This window comes from Panthera tigris, chromosome C1, assembly GCF_018350195.1.
Source record: "Panthera tigris isolate Pti1 chromosome C1, P.tigris_Pti1_mat1.1, whole genome shotgun sequence".
Classification (NCBI taxonomy): domain Eukaryota; kingdom Metazoa; phylum Chordata; class Mammalia; order Carnivora; family Felidae; genus Panthera; species Panthera tigris.
The window spans coordinates 4,342,086-4,361,005 of record NC_056667.1 but is presented as its reverse complement, the minus strand read 5'-3'; the positions used below and the strand labels follow the sequence as shown (position 1 = coordinate 4,361,005).

Below are 18,920 nucleotides of genomic sequence, written 5' to 3'. Positions count from 1 at the left end.
AGTGTCTTTTTTCCCCCCTCCCAGAACTTCTCGAATCATTCCACTGGCAGGTGGCTTGGGACAGAGCGGTATAACCCCCGGTCCCAGGGTCCAGCCCTGTCACAGGTCACTTCCTCCCAGGAGCCACCCGTGTCCTTGTGGAGAGAGGCAGGTGCGAGCTAAGCCATCCCTCTCAGCCTGCCCCCCCTCCCCGTCCCCCACGGCTCAGCCTGACCTGCCTTTGCCGCCCACACTGGAGCACCGGAGCGGGGAGGAGAGGGGGAGCCCGGGCGGAGACCCTGGCCCAGGTACGTGCCAAATCCCTAGCGCAGGGAGAGCCCGGCGGGCCTTGCTTGCTCTCTCACTCACGGCCAGCAGGTGGCGCTGCGGCTCCCACACCTCCTCACGGGGGTCCGGTGTCCGCCCCCCTGGGTCCTCTTCCCTCGCTCGGTTCGCTCTGTGGATGCAGAATACTTAGGAGCCGGGATGCTCCCGAACGGCCCGGTGTGTTGACCAAGAGTCACCGCTGAGCAGAGAGGCCCCCCTGCACGGTGGTGGCCGTGACGGCCCCCTGCAGCTGTCGCTGAAGTCAGGCTTCACTCCCCAACGCCGGTACCGGAGCAATCGCTAACACCCCTCTCCTCCAGTTTTCAAAAACAGTTCAGGTTGTCCAATTCTGTAATATTTATCTCTCTTTCAAAAAGTTTTCCTCTGAGCTGCTGCTCTGAATGTAAATCGTGCAATAAGCGTGGTGTGAAACATCGGACTGTGGGGCGCGGCCGTGCGCTCCCTCCGCGGCGGGTGGCTCGTCAGGGCACCGATTCTCGCGATTTTGTTTGAAATGGACTGTACGGAAGGCGCTCTCGGCGTAATAAATCTTTCCTGAAAACGGGATAGTGTTTTAATGCGTCTTGTGTGTTCATTTTCAGGGATGGGCAAAATAAAGTAAGTGTGTCCCCCCCCCCCCCAAGGCCTCATTCCATCCTTTATTCTTTGCTATTTAAACCACATTTTTAACGGTTCTTTTTTGTTTTGAAAGAAAGAGCCGGGGAGGGGCAGAGACAGAGCAAGAGGGAAAAATCCCACAAACCATGAGATCATGACCTGAACCAAAATCAAGAGTTGGATGCTTAACCTGCTGAGCCACCCGGGTACCCTTTTAACTACTTTTTTAACCGTGAGGCCGAACTTGAAGCCATGATTCAGTTTTACACATTAGACATTTGCCCGATAGATAAATGGGAGTCAGGACATCACTTAGGATCGTTTTCCCATTTGTTGTGGTTTTTGTTTGGTTTTGTTTTTATTAAAGTCACCTTTTTTCATAGCCAAAGGGGTCATGCCCTGCCCTTCCTGCGCTTCAACAGGAAACACGAAGTCGGTCTTCTCAGCAGCCACAAAGGACGGGAGGAGAGAGGGCCTCCAGCCAGCGCCTCCAGGTCCCTTCCCACCGCTCTGAACACAGAGCCCTCAGAGCCCTCCTGTGAAACCTTCCTCAAGCCACAATGGCATAAAGCGAAGAGGCAATTACTGTTCGTTTGTAGGAAACGTTCTGAGCATTCCCAGGTGCAAAAAAACCATCCCAGGTTTTTCAGATACTTTAGGCCACATCTTACTAACGGACGCATAAAATCGAGCTGAAGCACAGAGGCTCGCAGACAGCCGGGTGCTCGGCAGCTCGAAGCCGAGCTTCGCTCCCGGGGAAGGGGCCCGGCAGTGCCCGGTGCAGAACCAACAGCGGTCGCTAGTTCTGCTTTTCGCCTTTTCTCGCGAGAGTGGAAATCCTCCTCCGACCTCTTTAGGTCAGCGAAAGCAGGTACTGATGCAGGTCGACTGTGAAAGCAAACTGGTGTAACCTAGGCTCTCGGGAAACAGAACTCCTACACTGGTTTTCAAGTAAAGAAGGAAGACCGGTGGCGTAGGAAGACACTTTATTTTGTCGTTCGCTCAGACCGGGCCGGGCAAGGGAGGAAGGAGGCACGCCTGATCTCGGAGGCGGGTCCCGGCCACTCGGAGCCGCCGTCCTCCAGGTGACCGAGGGCCTGGGCCCAGCTGCCCCGCCAGGAAGTGCACTTCCTCCCCAGCGGGGGCGCCCCGTGCAGTGGCTCTGAAGACCCCCCACCCAAGCTTTTGTCGAAAGGACAGCTGTCACCTCCGGGAGCACCGAGCTCCTCTCGATCACGGTCCCGCCCTGTCCTGGGCTGATGCCACTAAACTTCCCCTGAGGTGGCCCGGGCTCCTCACCACGGGCTTGACCCGGCACGCCTCACTGTCCCTTTGCCTGTCAGCGGCAGGACTGAAAGGTCCGCGGCCAGCGCCCCACAGCCACCGTCCCACCCCCCAGAGAGGCTCCGACAGGAAAGCCCGGCCGTGCGGCTCAGCTCTGCTGCTCTGGCGGCGGCCTGGCCTGGAGTCCCGGCTGGCCCGCTCTGTGGGCGCGGAGGCGGCTGGACATCCTCTGTATCACCAGCCTCTGAGCCTTCAAGCGTTTTCGGAGCTTCTCGTTTTCCTTCAGAGTCAGGAAGAGTTTTTTTTTTAGCGCATCTAAGTCCAAAAGGGCGTAGCTGTGATCGGACGGCTGTGCGGGGCTGGCCGGCTGACCAGGCGCCTGGCTTCCCTGCGGTCTCTGCGGCGAGACCTGAGGACACAGCGCGTGAAGGCGAGGCGGGTCCCAGGGCCGAGAGCCGGGGCCGTGGCGGGCGGGGACACGGCCCGGCCCGGCCCGGCCCTCGATGCCACAGCACCCCTGACGTCCCCACCTGCCCATTCTACTCGGAGGGTCCGAGATCGGGGCCACAGGCTGTGGGGCTCCCACTTGGGGACCGGATTGCTTCTTTCTGTTTGAAGGGATCCCCCACCCCCGTGCGGAGCCCGAGCGACCACACGCTGCCTTCGTACCAGGGCCCCGCATCTTACCTGTTCTACGGGGCCGCCAGCGTGCGGGGGCAGCGCTTCGAGGGCAGCGTCCGTCTTCCTCCCCGGGCCACACTCCGCGGGCCCCGCCTCGGAGACCACCTAGGGACAGCAGGGCGGAAGCGGGCAGCACACCCGGGATCCCCTCACGCCGTCCCGGGGGACGGCCGCGGCCAGGGGACCGGTGCAAACAGTGAACAGCCAGCCTGCCCCTCCGGGCCTGGACTCGGACCCTCGGAAATCGGGCACGAGCCACGCCCACATGCTCGCCATGCTCGCAGTGAGACAGGAAGGAGGCCCGGGAGGCTCCGCCTCCCCTTTTCTAGGAAAACCTGGAATCCTCAACCCTGGCTTCTGCGGAGCGCGCGACAGACCCCTGCAGGCCAGCCCGGGGGCAGGTGCTGCCGCGCAGTGTCCCCGTCGAGGCCGGGGTCCTGACTTGGGGGTGCCAGCGCGGACTCACCTCCTCCTTCTCCGGGTCCGCATCTGCACCCCCACCGGCCGGGTCCGTGTTCTCCCTCACCAGCTGCAAGAGACAGAGCAGTGGACACAGGCCCCGGACTCTGCTCCTGGGAGGCCGAGGAGACCCCGAGAACCCCACCGGGCGCCCGGCCGCGTGCATCTGTCCCCGCTGCTCAGCCCTGAGTGTTCAAACGACGCTCTGAACCCGGCCCAGCTGTCGTCACCACCTCTGTCTCTCTCTCTCTCCCCGAATCTTAGGTCAGAGGCCCACGGACAGGCCCCGTGAAGCCACAGACCGAATTCCTACGTGTCACCCCAGGGCCTGACATGCTAGGCGCGTGGTAGTAGGTGACTCACATTTGGCTCATTGAGTGGCAGCCACGTAGGAGACAACATCCGACTCAGGGCCTGCGGCCAGTCCCGGGGCGTCCGCGGAGCCGAGCCACCGGCCACGGGGCCAGAACCAGCTGCCCACGCTAGCTTCCGGCCCCGGGCACGGACAGCACCCAGGGGCAGGCTCACAGACGTCCCCCGAGCTTTAAACTGTAATGTCACTTCAGGGGCAAACCTTTTACCACAAACGCGTGCGAAGCTGTCAAACTCCCATCAGCGACACGCACTGACGGAGAAGGTGACTGATCAGAGGGCACAAAGTTTCGGTCAAGCAAAATGACGAAATTCTGGACTCTGCTGCACAAACATCGTGCCGTGGTTAACAGTACTCTGTTGTACATTCAAAAGTTTGTCCAAGGGGCGCCTGGGTGGCCCAGTCAGTTAAGCGTCCGACTTCAGCTCAGGTCGTGATCTCATGCTTCGTGGGTTCGAGCCCCACGTCGGGCTCTGTGCTGACACCTCGGAGCCTGGCACCTGCTTTGGATTCTATGTCTCCCTCTCTCTCTGCACCTCCCCCTGCTTGTGCTCTGTCTCTGTCTCAAAATTAAATAAACGTTAAAAAAAAAAATTTTTTTTTACGTCTGTCAAGAGAGTAGATCACACGTTAAGTGTTCTTACCAGTCAAAATTGAATATATATCAAACAACAATAAACGGCCTTCCATGCTGAAATAACAAAAAAACAGACACGCATGGAGAACCTACTTTGTGGGGCGCCTGGGTGGCCCAGTCGGTTAAGCGTCTGCCTCTTCGTTTTGGCTCAGGTCATGACCTCGGGGTTCGTGAGTTCGAGCCCCGCGTCAGCTCCGTGATGAGCCTGGAGCCTGCTTGGGATTCCCTCCCCACCCCCACCACCACCCCCCGCTCATGCCAGCTCGCGCTCTCGCTCACTCTGTCAAAATAAACTTAGAAGGAAAGAACCTAGTCTGTTCAGGCCACATTCTTGGTGAAACAAATCCCTGCCCTCAGCCGAGTGCGGCAGCTGGTGGAGGTGCCCGAGGGAGCCGGCCCAAAGGGAAGGCAGGCCAGTGGGGGGCAACGGACACGGCGGCCGGGAGGTCCCTCCAGGGCACGTGAGGGCAGAGGCCCCGACGCGGGGCTCGCCGGGCACACGGCCGCACACGGGCTCACACGTCCTCACCCCGCAACTCCCCTCCCTCGCGCTCCTCCTCCCGGGAGCAGCCGCTGCACGCGTAGCGGTCGGGTCGGCCTCGGCTCTGCTCCGCCGCGACCCTGCCTTCCCGGCGCACACAGGTGCCCGCTGTGCGGCCCACACTCCGGGACTCGGGACACCCCTGGGATTTACTTGGTTCAGTATAATCCCCCTCGTGGCCGCGACGTCCCACGGTCGGCGAGCTCTCTCCTGAGCCGAACCTGCACGTCCCGCGCCACCAGACACGGCCCTTCGGTGTCTGGCCGGGAAATCAAACTCCAGGTGCACAGGGCCCGCCTCATCCGGGAGCCCCACCCTCCAGGGGCTCGGCAAGCGCCGCCCCCCCCCCCCCCCCCGCCCCACCTCCTGGGTCTGCAGAGCCCACGTGCTCTCGCGACCACCTGCACCTTCCTGCGACACCACAGGCCCCGGCCGGAGGGAGCCTGCCACAGCCGCGTCCCCACTCGCCTCCCCCAACAAGCCACGGTCTATTCAGGCCCGGCACCATCCGGCCCCTGCCACCCCCCGACCGGCCCGAGCCGATGCTGTTGGCGAGCGTGTCCCCCAGTCCCTCTCTCTCTACGTCTCCGCCCACACAGCCCCTGACCCCCTCCGCCGCTGCACCTGCCGCCGCCCTCCGTGCCCTGGCCAGAGCTCTCAGCCGGCGCGGGGGGGCCCCTGAGCGGCAGCGGCACGGCCCCCGGGGCCTTGACCACAGCTCTCAGGCCCCGGCTGGCCGCTCGGAAGGAAAGGACTAGGTCGAGGGGCACCTGCGTGGCCCAGTCGGTTCGGCATCTGACTCTTGATTCTGGCTGAGGGCATGATCTCACGGTTCATGAGTTCGAGCCCCGCGTCGGTCTCTGTGCTGAACAGAGCCCGGCTGGGATTCTCTCTCTCCCTCTCACTCTCTGCCCCTCGCCCCATCTCAAAATCAACTTAAAAAAAAAAAACAAAAGGGTGAGGTCTGAATGTAACACAGCGGCCACCCAGCCCTGGGAAGGTCCTCGCCGTGCGGCCTCAAGCCCAGCACACGTGAAACGCATCGAGGACCAAGCTTTTCGGCACACCCACCAGTCAGCTGCTTCAACAGCTTCTGGTCGCAAAGATTGATATATATACGTATATATATATATATATATATATATATACGTATATATACTTGTTTTTAAGTTTTTATTTATTTTTGAGAGAGAGAAAGCGAGAGCGGGGGAGGGGCAGAGAGAGGGAGAGAGAGAATCCCAGGCAGGCGCCACGCTCACTGCAGAGCCCGATGTGGGGGCTCAAACCCACAGGTCATGAGATCACGGCCTGAGCCGAAGTCGGACGCCTGACCAATTCGGCCACCCAGGCGCCCCAAGCGTGATCCATTTTTAAAGGGGCTCCAAACTGCAAATTACCTAAAGCAAAGGTCACGACCAGCAGGGCCCCTGGGCTCTGAACCCTGGAGGCCTGACAGCACTGTGCTCGCTCGTTCTCAGCCTCCACCTTTGCTGGCCCTGCGAACGCCCCCACCCCGCGTGCTGGGCGGTCCCCCGTGTGCTCACCTGTGCGGCGTCCTGAAAGGCAAACACCGTGGGCACGGCATTCTGCTTCAGGTTTTTGCGGTTTCCAAAGGCGCTGAAGCACTCAGGTCGGAAGTGCTCGGAGCAGATGACCGTGTGCTGCTTGGGCTTGAAGTTGCCCCGGCCAATGTTCAGCACCCATTCCTTCAGCAGCTCCGGGCGGCTGAACGGGAACCTAGGAGGCAAAGGAGGGAGACAGGAAGGAACTTGCAAAGCTGATGTGGGCCCTGTAGACTTCTGAACTCTGAAAATCCCACGAGGTATTTTAGCAGACAGCTTGGAAAATCCCGTAATCTCACTCTGTTAAACCACATCCAGTTTCTGGAGGCTTCTGTCAGGGCCGGTTATGGCATCGTTAGTAGGAAACCTGGGGTCATGAACGTGGCCAGAAAACCTTCTGAGGGTATATACTTGCAAGGTGAGCCCATGTGAGCTCCCTCAGGAGCGTGCCACGTGCGGCCCTGCCCCGGGCACTGGGAGGGAGGAATGAATAGGACAGTCCCACCCTCATAGAGCCAACCTTCGAGAATAGGAAAACAGACGGTCAACCAAACAGATCTGGACTGTGTAGGAATAAAGAGTAGGAAGTGGTCAGGAAGGCTTCCTAAGACGTGAGGTGATGCTGTTCGTGAAAGTGCCCCAGTCCCTCTCTCTCTAAGTCTCTGCCCACACAGCCCCTGACCCCCTCTGCCGCTGCACATGCGGCCGCCCTCCGTGCTCTGGCCAGAGCTCTCAGCCGGCGCGGAGGGGCCCCTGAGCGGCAGCGGCACGGCCCCCGGGGCCTTGACCACAGCTCTCAGGCCCCGGCTGGCCACTCGGAAGGAAAGGACTAGGTCGAGGGGCACCTGCGTGGCCCAGTCGGTTCGGCATCTGACTCTTGATTCTGGCTGAGGGCATGATCTCACGGTTCATGAGTTCGAGCCCCGCATCGGTCTCTGTGCTGAACAGAGCTCGGCTGGGATTCTCTCTCTCCCTCTCACTCTCTGCCCCTCACTCCACCTCAAAATCGACTTAAAAAAAAGGATAAGGTCTGAATGTAACACAGCGCCCACCCAGCCCTTGGGAAGGTCCTCACCGTGCGGCCTTTGAGCAGAGGCGGAAGGAAGCAGGAGCGTGAGCCCGTGGATATGTGAGGGAAGGGCTAAGAGCAAAGGCACCGGGATGGGGCTGTGGTCAGAGGCAGGCTTGGCTGGCAGGTGGGCAGTTGGTGGGAGGGGGGTGGGGGCTGTGGGCAGAGGGTGATGGCAGAGGGAGGGCACCTGGTGACCGGGACCAGGATGTCAGCAGAGCGGTGACAGGCAGGCAGAGCTGGGATGTATTTTGAAAGCTGTGTGGCAAGGTTTGCCTGTGGGGCATAAAATAAAGAGAAGGAAGGAGTTTCATGGATTAAGATGGGAGAGGGAGGTACTGTAGAGGGAAGGGGGCAGGTTTGGGGGACCAGAATTTTGGTTCTCTATGTTAACTGTTAAACGTGAGGCGCCTCTTACATGTCCCCGCTGGAGTGCTGGGGGACACGTGTCAGAAGACGTATGTCAATGTGGGGGCCATCCCCATGTAAAGGGTGGTAAAGCCATAAGCCTGGGAGAGATCGGAGCCCTGGGGAGTAAGAGGGGATGGGGAGGGTACAAGACCTCGGCCCTCACCCCGAAGGGCTCCAAGGCTAGTGTTGGAAATGAGGAGGACCCAGCAAAGGAGTCTGAGAAGGGACACTGTGACAGAGGAAGAGGGCATGGGGTGCCCTAGAAGCCAAGTGGGAGAGTGTCACGGGGGTCAGTGGTCAGCTGGGCCAAATGCTGCAGATGAGGATGGCCGCCACCAAGGGCTACTGGGGACCTGGCAGGGCACTTTTGTGGGAGTGGCCGCGGCAAGAGCCTCAATGAGTTGGAGAGAGAATCGGACCAAGTCCACTCCAGGCGTAAGCCCGGCTGAAAGGAACAGATACGGGCGCGGGGAAGACCTGTCCCGGCAACGTCTACGGTGACGTGCTTGAAATGGCCAAAAACCGGAGGCACCCAAATGCCCTTCCTTGTAGAACAGGTCAATTCTGGTATATTCGTTCAGCGGAGCGCTGCTCCAGACGGAGAGGAAGGCACCGCACTCCATGCGGGCGGCTCACAGCCAGCGGCGAGCAGAGCAGGAGACGCAAGAAAAGCACAGTGGAGTCCACGTGTGAAGTTCAAAACAGCCCAAAGCGCCCCACGCTGACAGATGGCAGGATATGGGTCACCCCTGGGGATGAGAGGGAAGGAGGGGAGGGAGGGGGTGCGGCTGGGGGTTCCCTAGGGGCTGGTGAGATTATGAATCACAGCAGTGACGCCACGTTCACTTCGTGGAAAGGGCCGGACTGCGGACGATTTGTGCGCTTTTCTGTAGGTCTTACGCTTCAATAAAAAGATTTACTTTGAAAAGGAGAATGATAATAGGAAAGGAAGTGGGGGCAGAGTGTGCCCAGCTGGCCCCGGGGTCGTGCTCGAAAGGCAGCACAAACACGGGCAGTGGCTGGAACCTGAGCTCTCCTGGGCAGGGAGCCGGTACCCCACCAGGCCCGACACGCTGCGAGCGCGGCGACAGACCCCACTCCCCCGACACCCTGGAGCGTTCTCGCTCCCGCACGCCACCCTCCCTTCACGACAGGAGGTCTGGCCGGGGCTAAGAAGGGGCCAGCTCAAGGCAAACCCGATGGCCGTCACCATCACTCATTCATTTGGAAATGCATTCAGCCAGTACACACTGAGCACCTAAGCTCCAGGATGCACCCGCGAACAAGACCAAGTCCCGGGGGCGACAGGCACCAGAACTGCAGAGGGTGCTAGGGGCTGCGGGGCGCGGCCTGGGGAGGGGCGGCCCACGCCGGACCCCTCTGCTCGAGACCTTCCCGATGCGCCCTCAGCAGGTTGCTCAGCCTCTCCGACAGTCTCCCCACGCGCCGAGGCCGGCCAAGGCGGCACAGGGCCGCCGGTGACCCCGCCGGTCCCCGGGCCGCCGGCCCCTCTGCGAAGGGCCCCGCTACACGCCCTCGGGCCTCTCCGGCTGCCGGGCAGAGGCTCCGGCGTCCCCGCCCAGCGCGCCAGGCCTTGGGCTCCGGCGGGGGGGTCGCGGCCGGTCGGACGGGCGAGGGGTGTCGGCGGCCGGGCCCCCGCGCCCCACGGCGCCCCCGCCCCTCACCGGTGGAAGGTGAGCTGCTTCCTGCGGCTGCTGTAGCGGTTGCAGCACTGCCGGGCCGCGCACGACTTCGGCATCGCCAGACACCAGACCCAGGTGCCCCTAACAAAGATGGCGGCGTCGGGCCTGTGGGGCGGAGCCAGAGAGCGGGGCGGGGCCTGCGGGGAGAAGCCTGGCCTGCGGGCGGGGCGGGGCGGGGCCAGCGGGCAGTGAGGGGACCGTGGCGAGGCGGGGCCTGCAGGGCACTGCCCGGCCCGCGGACAAGAGCTGGGCTGTGGACGGGGTGGAGCCAGGGAGCGGGGCGGGACCGCCGGGAGGCGGAGGCGGGCCTGCCCCTGCTCGGCTCCTGGGCCATCGCCTCGTGAGCTCTCTCTGCCGCCCGCCTCGCTAGAGTCGGGTGGGCTCCGGGGTGCCCCGTCAAGGGGGTGCGCCCGGACCCAGCTCAGGCCCGACGCCCCAAAAGCGCCGCGGGTGCAAGTTCCACCCATTCGCGAAAAAGCCCGTGGTCCTCACCTCCTTGCTTTGAAGAATCAAGACACACCCACCAAACAGCCTTGGACACCTGGAAACCAGAGAAGGGCTCGCGGCCCAAGCTGGCCAGCATTTCTAAGGTTTTAACAGGTGTTAATAACGTAGATTTGGGCTGCTCAAAAGTCACTGGAGGTACTAGTTGACCACCAGTTGGGTCTGTTAGAGGTAGGCAGACACAGCGGACAGAAGGAGCAGGCTATGGGGACCCCAGAGCGTAAAGGGACAGGATGAGCACCCCTGGGAGACTGCAAACCCACTTGCAGAACCTCACGGGAGGCTGCAGTTTTTACAAAGCAGGTAGCCACTCACGGGGATTCAGGCTGATGCACACAGTGTGATGAAACGGTGAAAGCTATTCATACTGCGGTTTGTTTCTGGAGAATTTACTAGAGAGGTATATGAAGCGTTGTGGGCACTTTTCATCCTGCCAAACCAAACTCAGGCTTCACCTCCCCAAGTCTCTGTGTGATCATCGTGGGGGAGGGAGGGGGCAGCCACAGCTACGCCCTTCAGCACAGAAAACAAACACCTGAAGCTAGTCAGGAACCTCAAAGTAGCAATATATTTATTTACAAAATATACAGTTTCACAGAAACAGCTTCGCTTTATACACATAAACTTTATAATTACACAGAACCATGTAAACGATGTTAAGTGTCTGGCCTGGCCAATGCCAATGCGAGGGGCTTACTTTTGGGGTGACATCTTTCCCTCCCCTCCCTTTATCAGCCACCAACCAGGAGCCCCTAGATGGGCCATGCCTAATTTGCATAAAGCTGATTGCAGCTGCCCAGCTCAATCTAACACAAAAACCAAGGTGTCTTGACTTCCTAGACACCACCCACAGGGATAGATCGATCTGTTAAAAGAACAAAAAGGAAATGAAGGAAACACATCAAAATGAGCATTAAGTACCTTCCAGAGGCGTCACCAGGCATTGAACCTTCTAAAAGCAACACAGCAATCGCCCAGGCTGGTAGTCCCACTGTAAAATCACACGTATTCTTAAACGCACTTTTAAAACTTTGTGGAGTTTTAAAAAAAAGAAAAAAAAAACACTTTGGAACTTTGGCTATTCTCATGGTGAAGACACTGGACAGGCAATGTCATGGGGCAGATCTTTGGCAAATTCCTCTCCGACTTTTCCTGGACGTTTGCCCTCATCAGAGCCAGACAGCTGTCTGGGGAGAAGGCTGGTTCTAAGCCCGCTTCTCACTATTTTTCTCTACAGCAGAACTTCCCCCTTGGGGATCTTCACAATAAACTAGGTTTCAGAAACTATTTCTATTTCTGTGTTAATATGCGCAACAGAATACAAAACAAAACAAAAGGCAGTTGGCTGGTGAAGCATGAAAGATACTAGCACAGAAAATGGGCTCTGATTAGCCAATTCGAGTTCAACCTCCCCCCACTGTGCCTAAGGGAGAGAATACAAATAGAGTCCCCGACACAAGGGTGCCACATGGAGACAACCCCCCCCCCACAGAGAGACTGGGGGGGTCCACCCCCACTGTAAATGTAAGTATGACCCACCAAGTCGGGCATCCTTCCCTTTTCATGCTTCACAAGAAACAATGTGTATGAAAACACACCCATCCATTTACAGAAAAAAACATTTTTGAGAAGAGTGTTTGAACTGCTCAAGAGCACTGTCAACTTCGGAGAAAGCGGAAGCCTTCCTCTCCCTCCAGGCCCCAGAGCCACCAGTGTCCCCTGCCCTTGAGCAGGGCCCTGTGGAGCTGCAGGCGCAAACTCCCTGGCTTCTCCAGAGCTGGCCTGCACAGGAGTTTCCCCAGTCCAGGGTCCTGGTTCAGATCTAAGGAAGTCTGCACCGTCCGATGGTATATTCCTGGAGACCAATGTTACCCTATCACTCACACACCAATTCAAACCAAAAAAAAAAAAAAAAAAAAAAAAGGCTTCAAATCCTAACCTTGCCCCGTGGAACCAGCGGGCCAGCCTGTGTGAGAGCATACTGAGAATCAACCACAGGAGAGGCCTCCCCTCAAGTTTTCCTTACCTCATTATGTAGAGGAACACCATTCCCCAGTGACTGCCTAACCTTCCTGCTGCTACTGGAGTAAGGTGAGGGAAAGAGGAGGACCGAATCCAAGGGCCCTCTCGCTGGAGAACAGCTTGCCGGGCACCCCAGGACCTCATCCACCAACCGAAAAGGGCACCCAGGCAGAAAACTGCCAATACTTTTGGCTATATCGTGCAAAAAGACAGGTTTTTTACATCGTGCAAAACAGGAAACTGAGTTATGAACACGGGCCACCTCAACCCCCCCCAACCAACCCCTTTTCCACCGAGAAGTGGCCACATACTGTCCCTTTTAACAAACAGAAGGAAACCTAGGGATCGTTAGCTGGCCCCCGCCCCAGGGCTCCTCCCAGAGCAAGACCAGAGGACTCTAGCTGGCAGCCAGCAGTGGGGGGGGGGTGGACGACAGCAGCAACCACAGCAGGGAGAGAGGGCAGACCACGAAGGTTGGGGCAGCTTGATGGTTGCTGTACAGACACTTATGGTCAAAGACTTACACTCGAGAGAAAGCTTACACGTATGGCTGTTCACTAACAGGCCCGGGAAACCGAACATCTCCTCTCCCGAGACAGCGGAAGCGGGTAACAGCTCGCACCCGTTCCCAACGGAGGGAGCTTGTTAACAAAATGACAGCAAGGGTTCGCCACTACCACGTACCCTCCTTTTCAGCTGAACCAAACCCACTGTACTTGAGTGTTGAGTCCACCTCCACTGCAGAGAACACGGCTCTGGCAGCAGCTTTGGCCAACGAGGATTTTATTCAGTCACTGGCTATATACAGGGTATACCTTGGACAGCCTGTCCTTTTGCTTAGGCACCTGAATGGCAGGGGTCTGCCCGCACCAGAGCTGAGAGTTCTGTGCTCAACTAAGAGACGGGCCAAAAAGCCCATCGTCCCTTCCGATTCCTCGCCCGTGGTCTCCTCGCGCACCGACAGTCAGTCCAGAAACAGTTTCCGTGAGCCCATCCGAGAACGGTTGGAGCGGCGGATGTCGAACTTGGAGTCCCGGCACTTCTGGCAGACAAACACTTCCGGAACATTGGATTTCCGGATTTTCGCACAGGACAGGTGAATCCAGGTGTGGCACTCGTTACACTCAATCATAGGGCGGGCCGGCGAACGGTTTCATGCAGAAGCAGGTGACGAGGTCCCAGGAGTCGTCATCTGAAAAGGGGAGGGAGACACATGTAAGGGGAGGGGAAGAACCTTCCTGCGACCCCTCCCCATCCCACCCGCTCCTCCAGTGGGTCCAGGCAGCTGAGTGCAGTCAAGCCTGATGTTCACCAAATGCACGGACTTCAACTTGCACTAAGGGCAGGGCTATCAGACCGGCAGGGCCCTAGGCAGTGCTCCCCTCTCTGAAAGCGGAGCAAATGCGTGAACGAAGCCACTGAAATGTGTGGCACCGGGAATTAACCACGAGAGGTGGACTTAGAAGCTAGATTGTTTTTGTATTTGGAGGCCTGTCCTGGAATCTCAGCTGTCTCCAGCCGCAATCACCCCCTCCCCCACCACTTCCTAAACATCTCAGTGTCCACCTTCTTCTCCCTTCCTCCCTAGAGATGGCGGGGCACACTCTGCTGTCACACTGCCAGGAAGGGACCGTTCCAAAACTCCTGCCTCCATCCCCTGCTCTTCGGACCACCAGCCACTCGCGTGGCACTCCTCCGGGGACCACTCACCCGAGTCCACCATTATGTCCTCGTCATTGCCGGTGCTGTCCTCGTCCCGGAACACCACCTGCTTTCCCTGCCGGACAATAGTCCGTTTGCCTTCAGTCTTTATTTCTTTGACCTGATCGGGTGACACCGTGACACAAGATCCACTGGAAGGAGTGTCAGAGTCCCAGCCCGAGCAGGGGTCGCCGGGAGCCTGGGGGATATCCTGCAGGGCGGGACTTGTGGGGGTCTCTACATATGGGTCAGCGGCTTCCAGCTTCAGCAAGCTCCCCATGTACCCCTCCTTCACAGGCACATCACTGTCCCTCCGCTTCCTCTTCTTCTTCTTCTTCAGCTTGTCCGTTTTCTTTCTGTCCAGCAAGAAGTTACTGGGCTTGGCTCGCTGCAGGAGGCTCGGCTGCAGGTGGCCAAAGCAGCGGTCAGAGACCGGCAAGGGTACCGCGGACGCCATGTCGGTGAAACCAGCGTCCCAGCCGTCACTGTCGATGGTACCAGCGGTGCTGTTGGCAGGGCTGGGGCTGCTCCTCAAAGGGAGCTCCTGAAAGGACAGAAGCACAGGCGTGGGGTCCGAGTGTTTCGGCCGGTCCCCGGCAACAAGAGCTGGCCACGGGCAGAGTGTCGCAGCCAGGTCAGGCCCACAGACCAGGGCTATCAGAACCGTGGCCTTCTCGGCTCTCACAGGCAGTACTCTTTAGGAATGGTGTCATGAGCACTTTACCGTGACCTTCCAGATAGAACGTTAACCCCCGAGGAGGAAAACCTCCTCTTGCTGAACCCTCAGCCCCTGGACCAGAGCCAGGAACTCATTCGATGCCCAGTAAGTATCTAGAAAAGTGCCAAGGACACCCTCTCAAACCCCCTTATCTTTCCCCGATTGTAATATCTCCTGTCTGTTTGTGCTCCCAAGGGTGTATTTTTTTTTTTTAATTAAGCGAATTTAAATTAGTTTTGGGAGTTTCCTGACACTCTTCTTCAAAACTGGAGACATCCCCCCAAATACTGCAAAATCAAAGTAGGTAATCATGGCCCCAAAGCCATGAGCTAATCTCTGTGGTTCCTTCAGACCAGTCAAGCATTTTATTTACAAACAGTGGCAACATTCTGCGTGGTACAAAAGACACACTTATCCACGTCCACGGCAAACAGAAACGATAAGCCAATGCTGGACTCTGACCTCTTAATAAACTTTCCTTTCTTTTGAGACCTGTCTAATACAAACCTGAACACCATGACCATGGTGGTCCTCAGTCCTGCCCGTTAGTTACTTAGCAAGGAGAAAAGAAATCCCTTAAAACACAGGGGATTTGGGCCACAAGTCCCTGAAGACACTGTAACATGGCGTGCAAAGCAAGTGGAGAGCTGCTCACCAGAAGAACAGTGTAGACCGGGCCTAACCGTCCGGCTGAACCCCAGGCTCTGCCACTGTAATTAGCCTGGAACCCAGGGCGAGGAGTGCCCCAGCGTCTTCGTCTTTAAAATGGGGACAAATAACAGCACCTGTCTCATAGATCATAAAGACCAAGAATGCCGCTCGGCCACTGTAGGCACTGCATCCGCACCGGACATTCAGAGCGGGCGGACGTGAAACATGTTATTTGCAAGCGAACGCTTAAAGTTCATTAAATCATTTCTAGACAAGCCTATGTTTTCTATCCGAGTTTTAGAAACCACCTCCCAGACAGGTCTAAGTTTCCGAGAAAGATTTCTACCTGACAGCCGTCTGAAGTCCCCCCACCCCACCCGTTCCAGACCCCCACCCTGCCACTGGCTTCACTGCCAGCAAGAAGGGTGGCCCTGAAGATTACCTCCTTCGGATAAGGAATGTAGCCAGCGTAGGCCAAGACAAAGGTGCAGAATTTGTTGAAATCCTCCACAGTCCTGCGCCTCTTGTAACTGGGGGAGCACTCCTGTTAGCAGGCGAGAAAACGGGGTGTGATTGAAAGTAGGCACTTGGAGATGGAACCACAGAAACAAAACTAAGCCAGCTGGAGATGTTCTTGTCAACCACTTGAAAATACACGGCTAGATTTACAAACGCTCCAGAAACAAGATAAGGTAGGTTTGGGTCCGAGAAATAGCACTGTACTCAGGAGACTGAAAGAAGGGTATTGTGGTGTTTTGCCAAGGGCAAACACTGGGGCACTGGTGGGCAGATAACAACACGCACAAGAGTCTATTTCTTGTGCTCCTGTGGCATTTTCCAACATTATCACTGTCTGCAGGCCTATCAGGAGCTCTAATAATTGTGCTTTTGCTACAGATTTTCCATTTTGAAAATAAACTCCAGCTGCAGCTGGAATCCAAATATTTTTAAGTGATTTCAAAGTCAACTACTTCTTACCCTTCAGAACTCAACTCAGGTCTGACCCCTCCCCAGCCAGGGAGGAACTCCTCCTCCTCCTGGGCGCTCTCCTCCAGGAGAGGCCACTTCCGCTCGGCCCTCCGCTGCTGCAACACCCAGCGTCCAGGGGGCCAGCACCCAAATGCTCCCCGACTCAGAAATTAAACCAGGAACGTTCTTGCTAGGCTTAACTTGCAGGGAGAAGAAATACTGGATGAAATACTAGAGGATTTTGGCTTGTGTGTCCTGTCTCCATTCAATCTAGAAACGTCCTTAACAAGAAGGGGTTTTCTCCCCGAAAAAGAGCAGCTCGGGGAGAAAACCCTTATTTGCTAAAAAGCAAAACAACTCTCCTTTATTTTGGTTTATTCGGCTAGCTTATTTACCAAGATTTCCTTCAGGCATTTTAGCACCCATCCCAACCCCATCCTTACGTGCTCCGCTCCCATTTCCAGAACCCAGGGACCCCCTACCCTGCTAGGGTGAAAGCGGGACAGGAAGCTGGGGGGTGGGTTCCTGGACCCAGCCCAGCCCCTCCCCAGGACGGAGGGCCCAGAAAGCGGCGCGGCACCGGCGCGCCGCCCGCAGGTTTCCTTCCGAAGGCTCCGCTTATTTTTTCAACTTGGTTCTAGCAGACCCCCTCCGCCCCCTCCGCCCCCCCCGCTCCCCCCCACCCCGCCGCTGGGACCCGAGGGGCGCGCAGGTCGGCGGAGCACCGGCCTCAGAGAGGTACCCGGCATTTCCTGCAGCGCAGAGACCCTGCCCCCATCCCCGGGAAGCACTGACCGCCCGCGCTCCGGCCACGGTGGGAGGGCCGCGGCCCTCGGCCCTCAAACTCTCGGGGCGAACTTTTATTTCGGCGGGGAACGCGCAAAAGTGGGTCAGGGGCCTGGACGCGGAGCGCAAGGCGGCGGCGCCCTCGGGCCCGGGGCGGAGGGACCCGCGCCGCCCCCACCGCGCCCGCCCGCCTCGCCGCCCCGCCGCCTTTAGGAAAAGCAGATGGCGGTGCGGCCCCCTCCCCGCCCTCCGCGGAAGCCGCCCCCCGCCGACACTCGGCCCCGGAAGGTGCGGGGCCCATCCCGCGGGGGAGGGGGCGCGGGAGGCCGGGCGGGATTCGGGGTCCGGGGCTGGTGGGCCCCGCGAACCCCCAAGGCGGCAGCGCGACGAGCCAACGCGCCCGGCGCCGCCTCCCCCACCCGCTCGAGCTGGGACCCGCACCCGAGCCCGGCGGACCTCGGGAGCGAGAGGGGACCGAGGCGGGGGCGCCGGAGGGGCCGCCCGGGAGAACCGAGGGCCGATCCCCGGAAGGAGGGGGAGCCGGGGCGGGGCGAGAGAGCCCGCGGCCGGGGGGCGGGGGCCCCGGAGGGGGAGGAGAGCGCGCGGAGGGCGGGGGGCTCGATTCGGGTGTTTGCGGGGGTGGGGACCCGGCAGGAGTAGGCCCCCGGAGCCGGAGGGGGCGGGGGCCGCGCGGGAGTCAGGGGGCGGGGCGCGGACTACCGGGCCCTGGGGATTAAGGGAGCAGGCGGGGGCGCGCGGAGCGGAGTCCCGGTCCGAGGGGGACCGCGAGCCCCTCCGGGAGGGGGGGAGGGGGCTCGTCCGAGAAGCGGGAACGCGAGGCGGCGGCTGGGACCGAGTCCCCGGGGGCGGGGAAGGAGTAAGCCAAGCCGGCGGGGAGGGGCCGGGGGCGCAGACAGGTCCCGGGGCTACGCGAGGCCGGGGAGGGGTGGGCGCGGCGACCCGAGGGAAGCGGGCGCCGGGAAGACGCGGACGCCCGCGGGAGGGACGCCGAGACGAGGGCCGGCTGGGAGGACCGGGCGCGGGCCCGAGTGGGGGGCGGGGTTGAGCGCCCAAGGGGGCGACGAGGGAAGGCCGGGGGAGGGGAGGGCGGCGCTGGGCCGGCGGGGGTCCGGCTGCGGGGAGCGCCAGGACTGGAGTGGGGGTGGTCAGGGGCGATCCGGACGCAGCCCTCACTCACCTCCGGGTGGAAGGCGGCGGCGCAAGAGTCGGAGTCCATGTTCAGGGTGGGGGGCGGCGGCTACGGGAGTGCAGGGGCCGGGATGCGGGCGCCGGGCCGCGGAGCCGCTCAGGGCTGGGGGCTCCGGCGGCAGCGCAGAACGAGGGCGGACCCGGGAGGGGTCGCCCCGGCTGGAGGTGATGAGGGGTTCGGCGTGTTGCGTCCCGGGCTCTGTGCTCCCGGGCCGGCGGCTCCACGGCCGAGCAGAGTTGGCGATGCAGCTCCTGCGGCCGGCGCGGCGGGAGAGGCGGGAGAGTCGCTGCGGGGGGCGGTGGCGGCGGCGAGCGGGAACCCGACCCGCTCCCCGACCTGACGCCCAGTTCGGCTCGTGTCTCGGGAGGGAGGGCGGGAGAGCCGCGAGGGCTGTCGGGAGATGTAGTCTGTGGGCGACGGGAAGCCAAAGGCGCGGGGGCGGGCGCGGGGCATTGTGGGAGTAGTGGTCCCAGCTCGGCCTCTAAGGCGCACAAAGGCCTCCTCGCGGACTACAACCCCCATAGAGCTCCGCGGCGACTGCCCGGTTTCTGGGGGCGGTGTCTCCGGGACCTGAGGCTGCCGGAGCGGGGGAGGTGCGGAGGCTTGCTCCGGCTCGGCGGTGGGGGAGGGGCGGCGCGAGCGGTAGCGCCGCGGTCTCCGCGGGGGCGGGGGTCGCCTCGGCGGGTGGGGGCGGGGCTGACGGCTTTGGACCAGG

The 18,920-nt window shown here is 60.0% G+C and overlaps 2 protein-coding genes across 4 annotated transcripts; both read right to left on the bottom strand.

Annotated features, from left to right (window-relative positions):
• Positions 1–1,735: 1,735 nt before the first annotated feature.
• Positions 1,736–9,740, bottom strand: THAP3 (THAP domain containing 3). Of its 3 annotated transcripts, none has more exons than XM_042994823.1 (5): positions 9,627–9,740; positions 6,444–6,636; positions 3,356–3,418; positions 2,896–2,994; positions 1,736–2,488 (listed from the first exon to the last, which is right to left on the bottom strand). In XM_042994823.1, exons 1-5 carry the CDS (start codon positions 9,698–9,700, stop codon positions 2,357–2,359), a joined length of 561 nt encoding a protein of 186 aa, XP_042850757.1. In that variant the 5' UTR covers positions 9,701–9,740; the 3' UTR covers positions 1,736–2,356. The 3 variants fall into 3 exon arrangements, with proteins under 3 accessions (XP_042850757.1, XP_042850756.1, XP_042850755.1); XM_042994821.1 differs by having other exon boundaries at positions 1,739–2,617; XM_042994822.1 differs by lacking the exon at positions 3,356–3,418 and having other exon boundaries at positions 1,737–2,617.
• A 948-nt stretch (positions 9,741–10,688) lies between these two features.
• Positions 10,689–18,564, bottom strand: PHF13 (PHD finger protein 13). The gene is given in 5 exon segments (XM_042996670.1): positions 10,689–13,308; positions 13,310–13,362; positions 13,881–14,415; positions 15,683–15,784; positions 18,194–18,564. Coding segments are annotated over 5 exon segments (903 nt in total). The 5' UTR covers positions 18,233–18,564; the 3' UTR covers positions 10,689–13,134.
• Between the last annotated feature and the right edge of the window lie 356 nt (positions 18,565–18,920).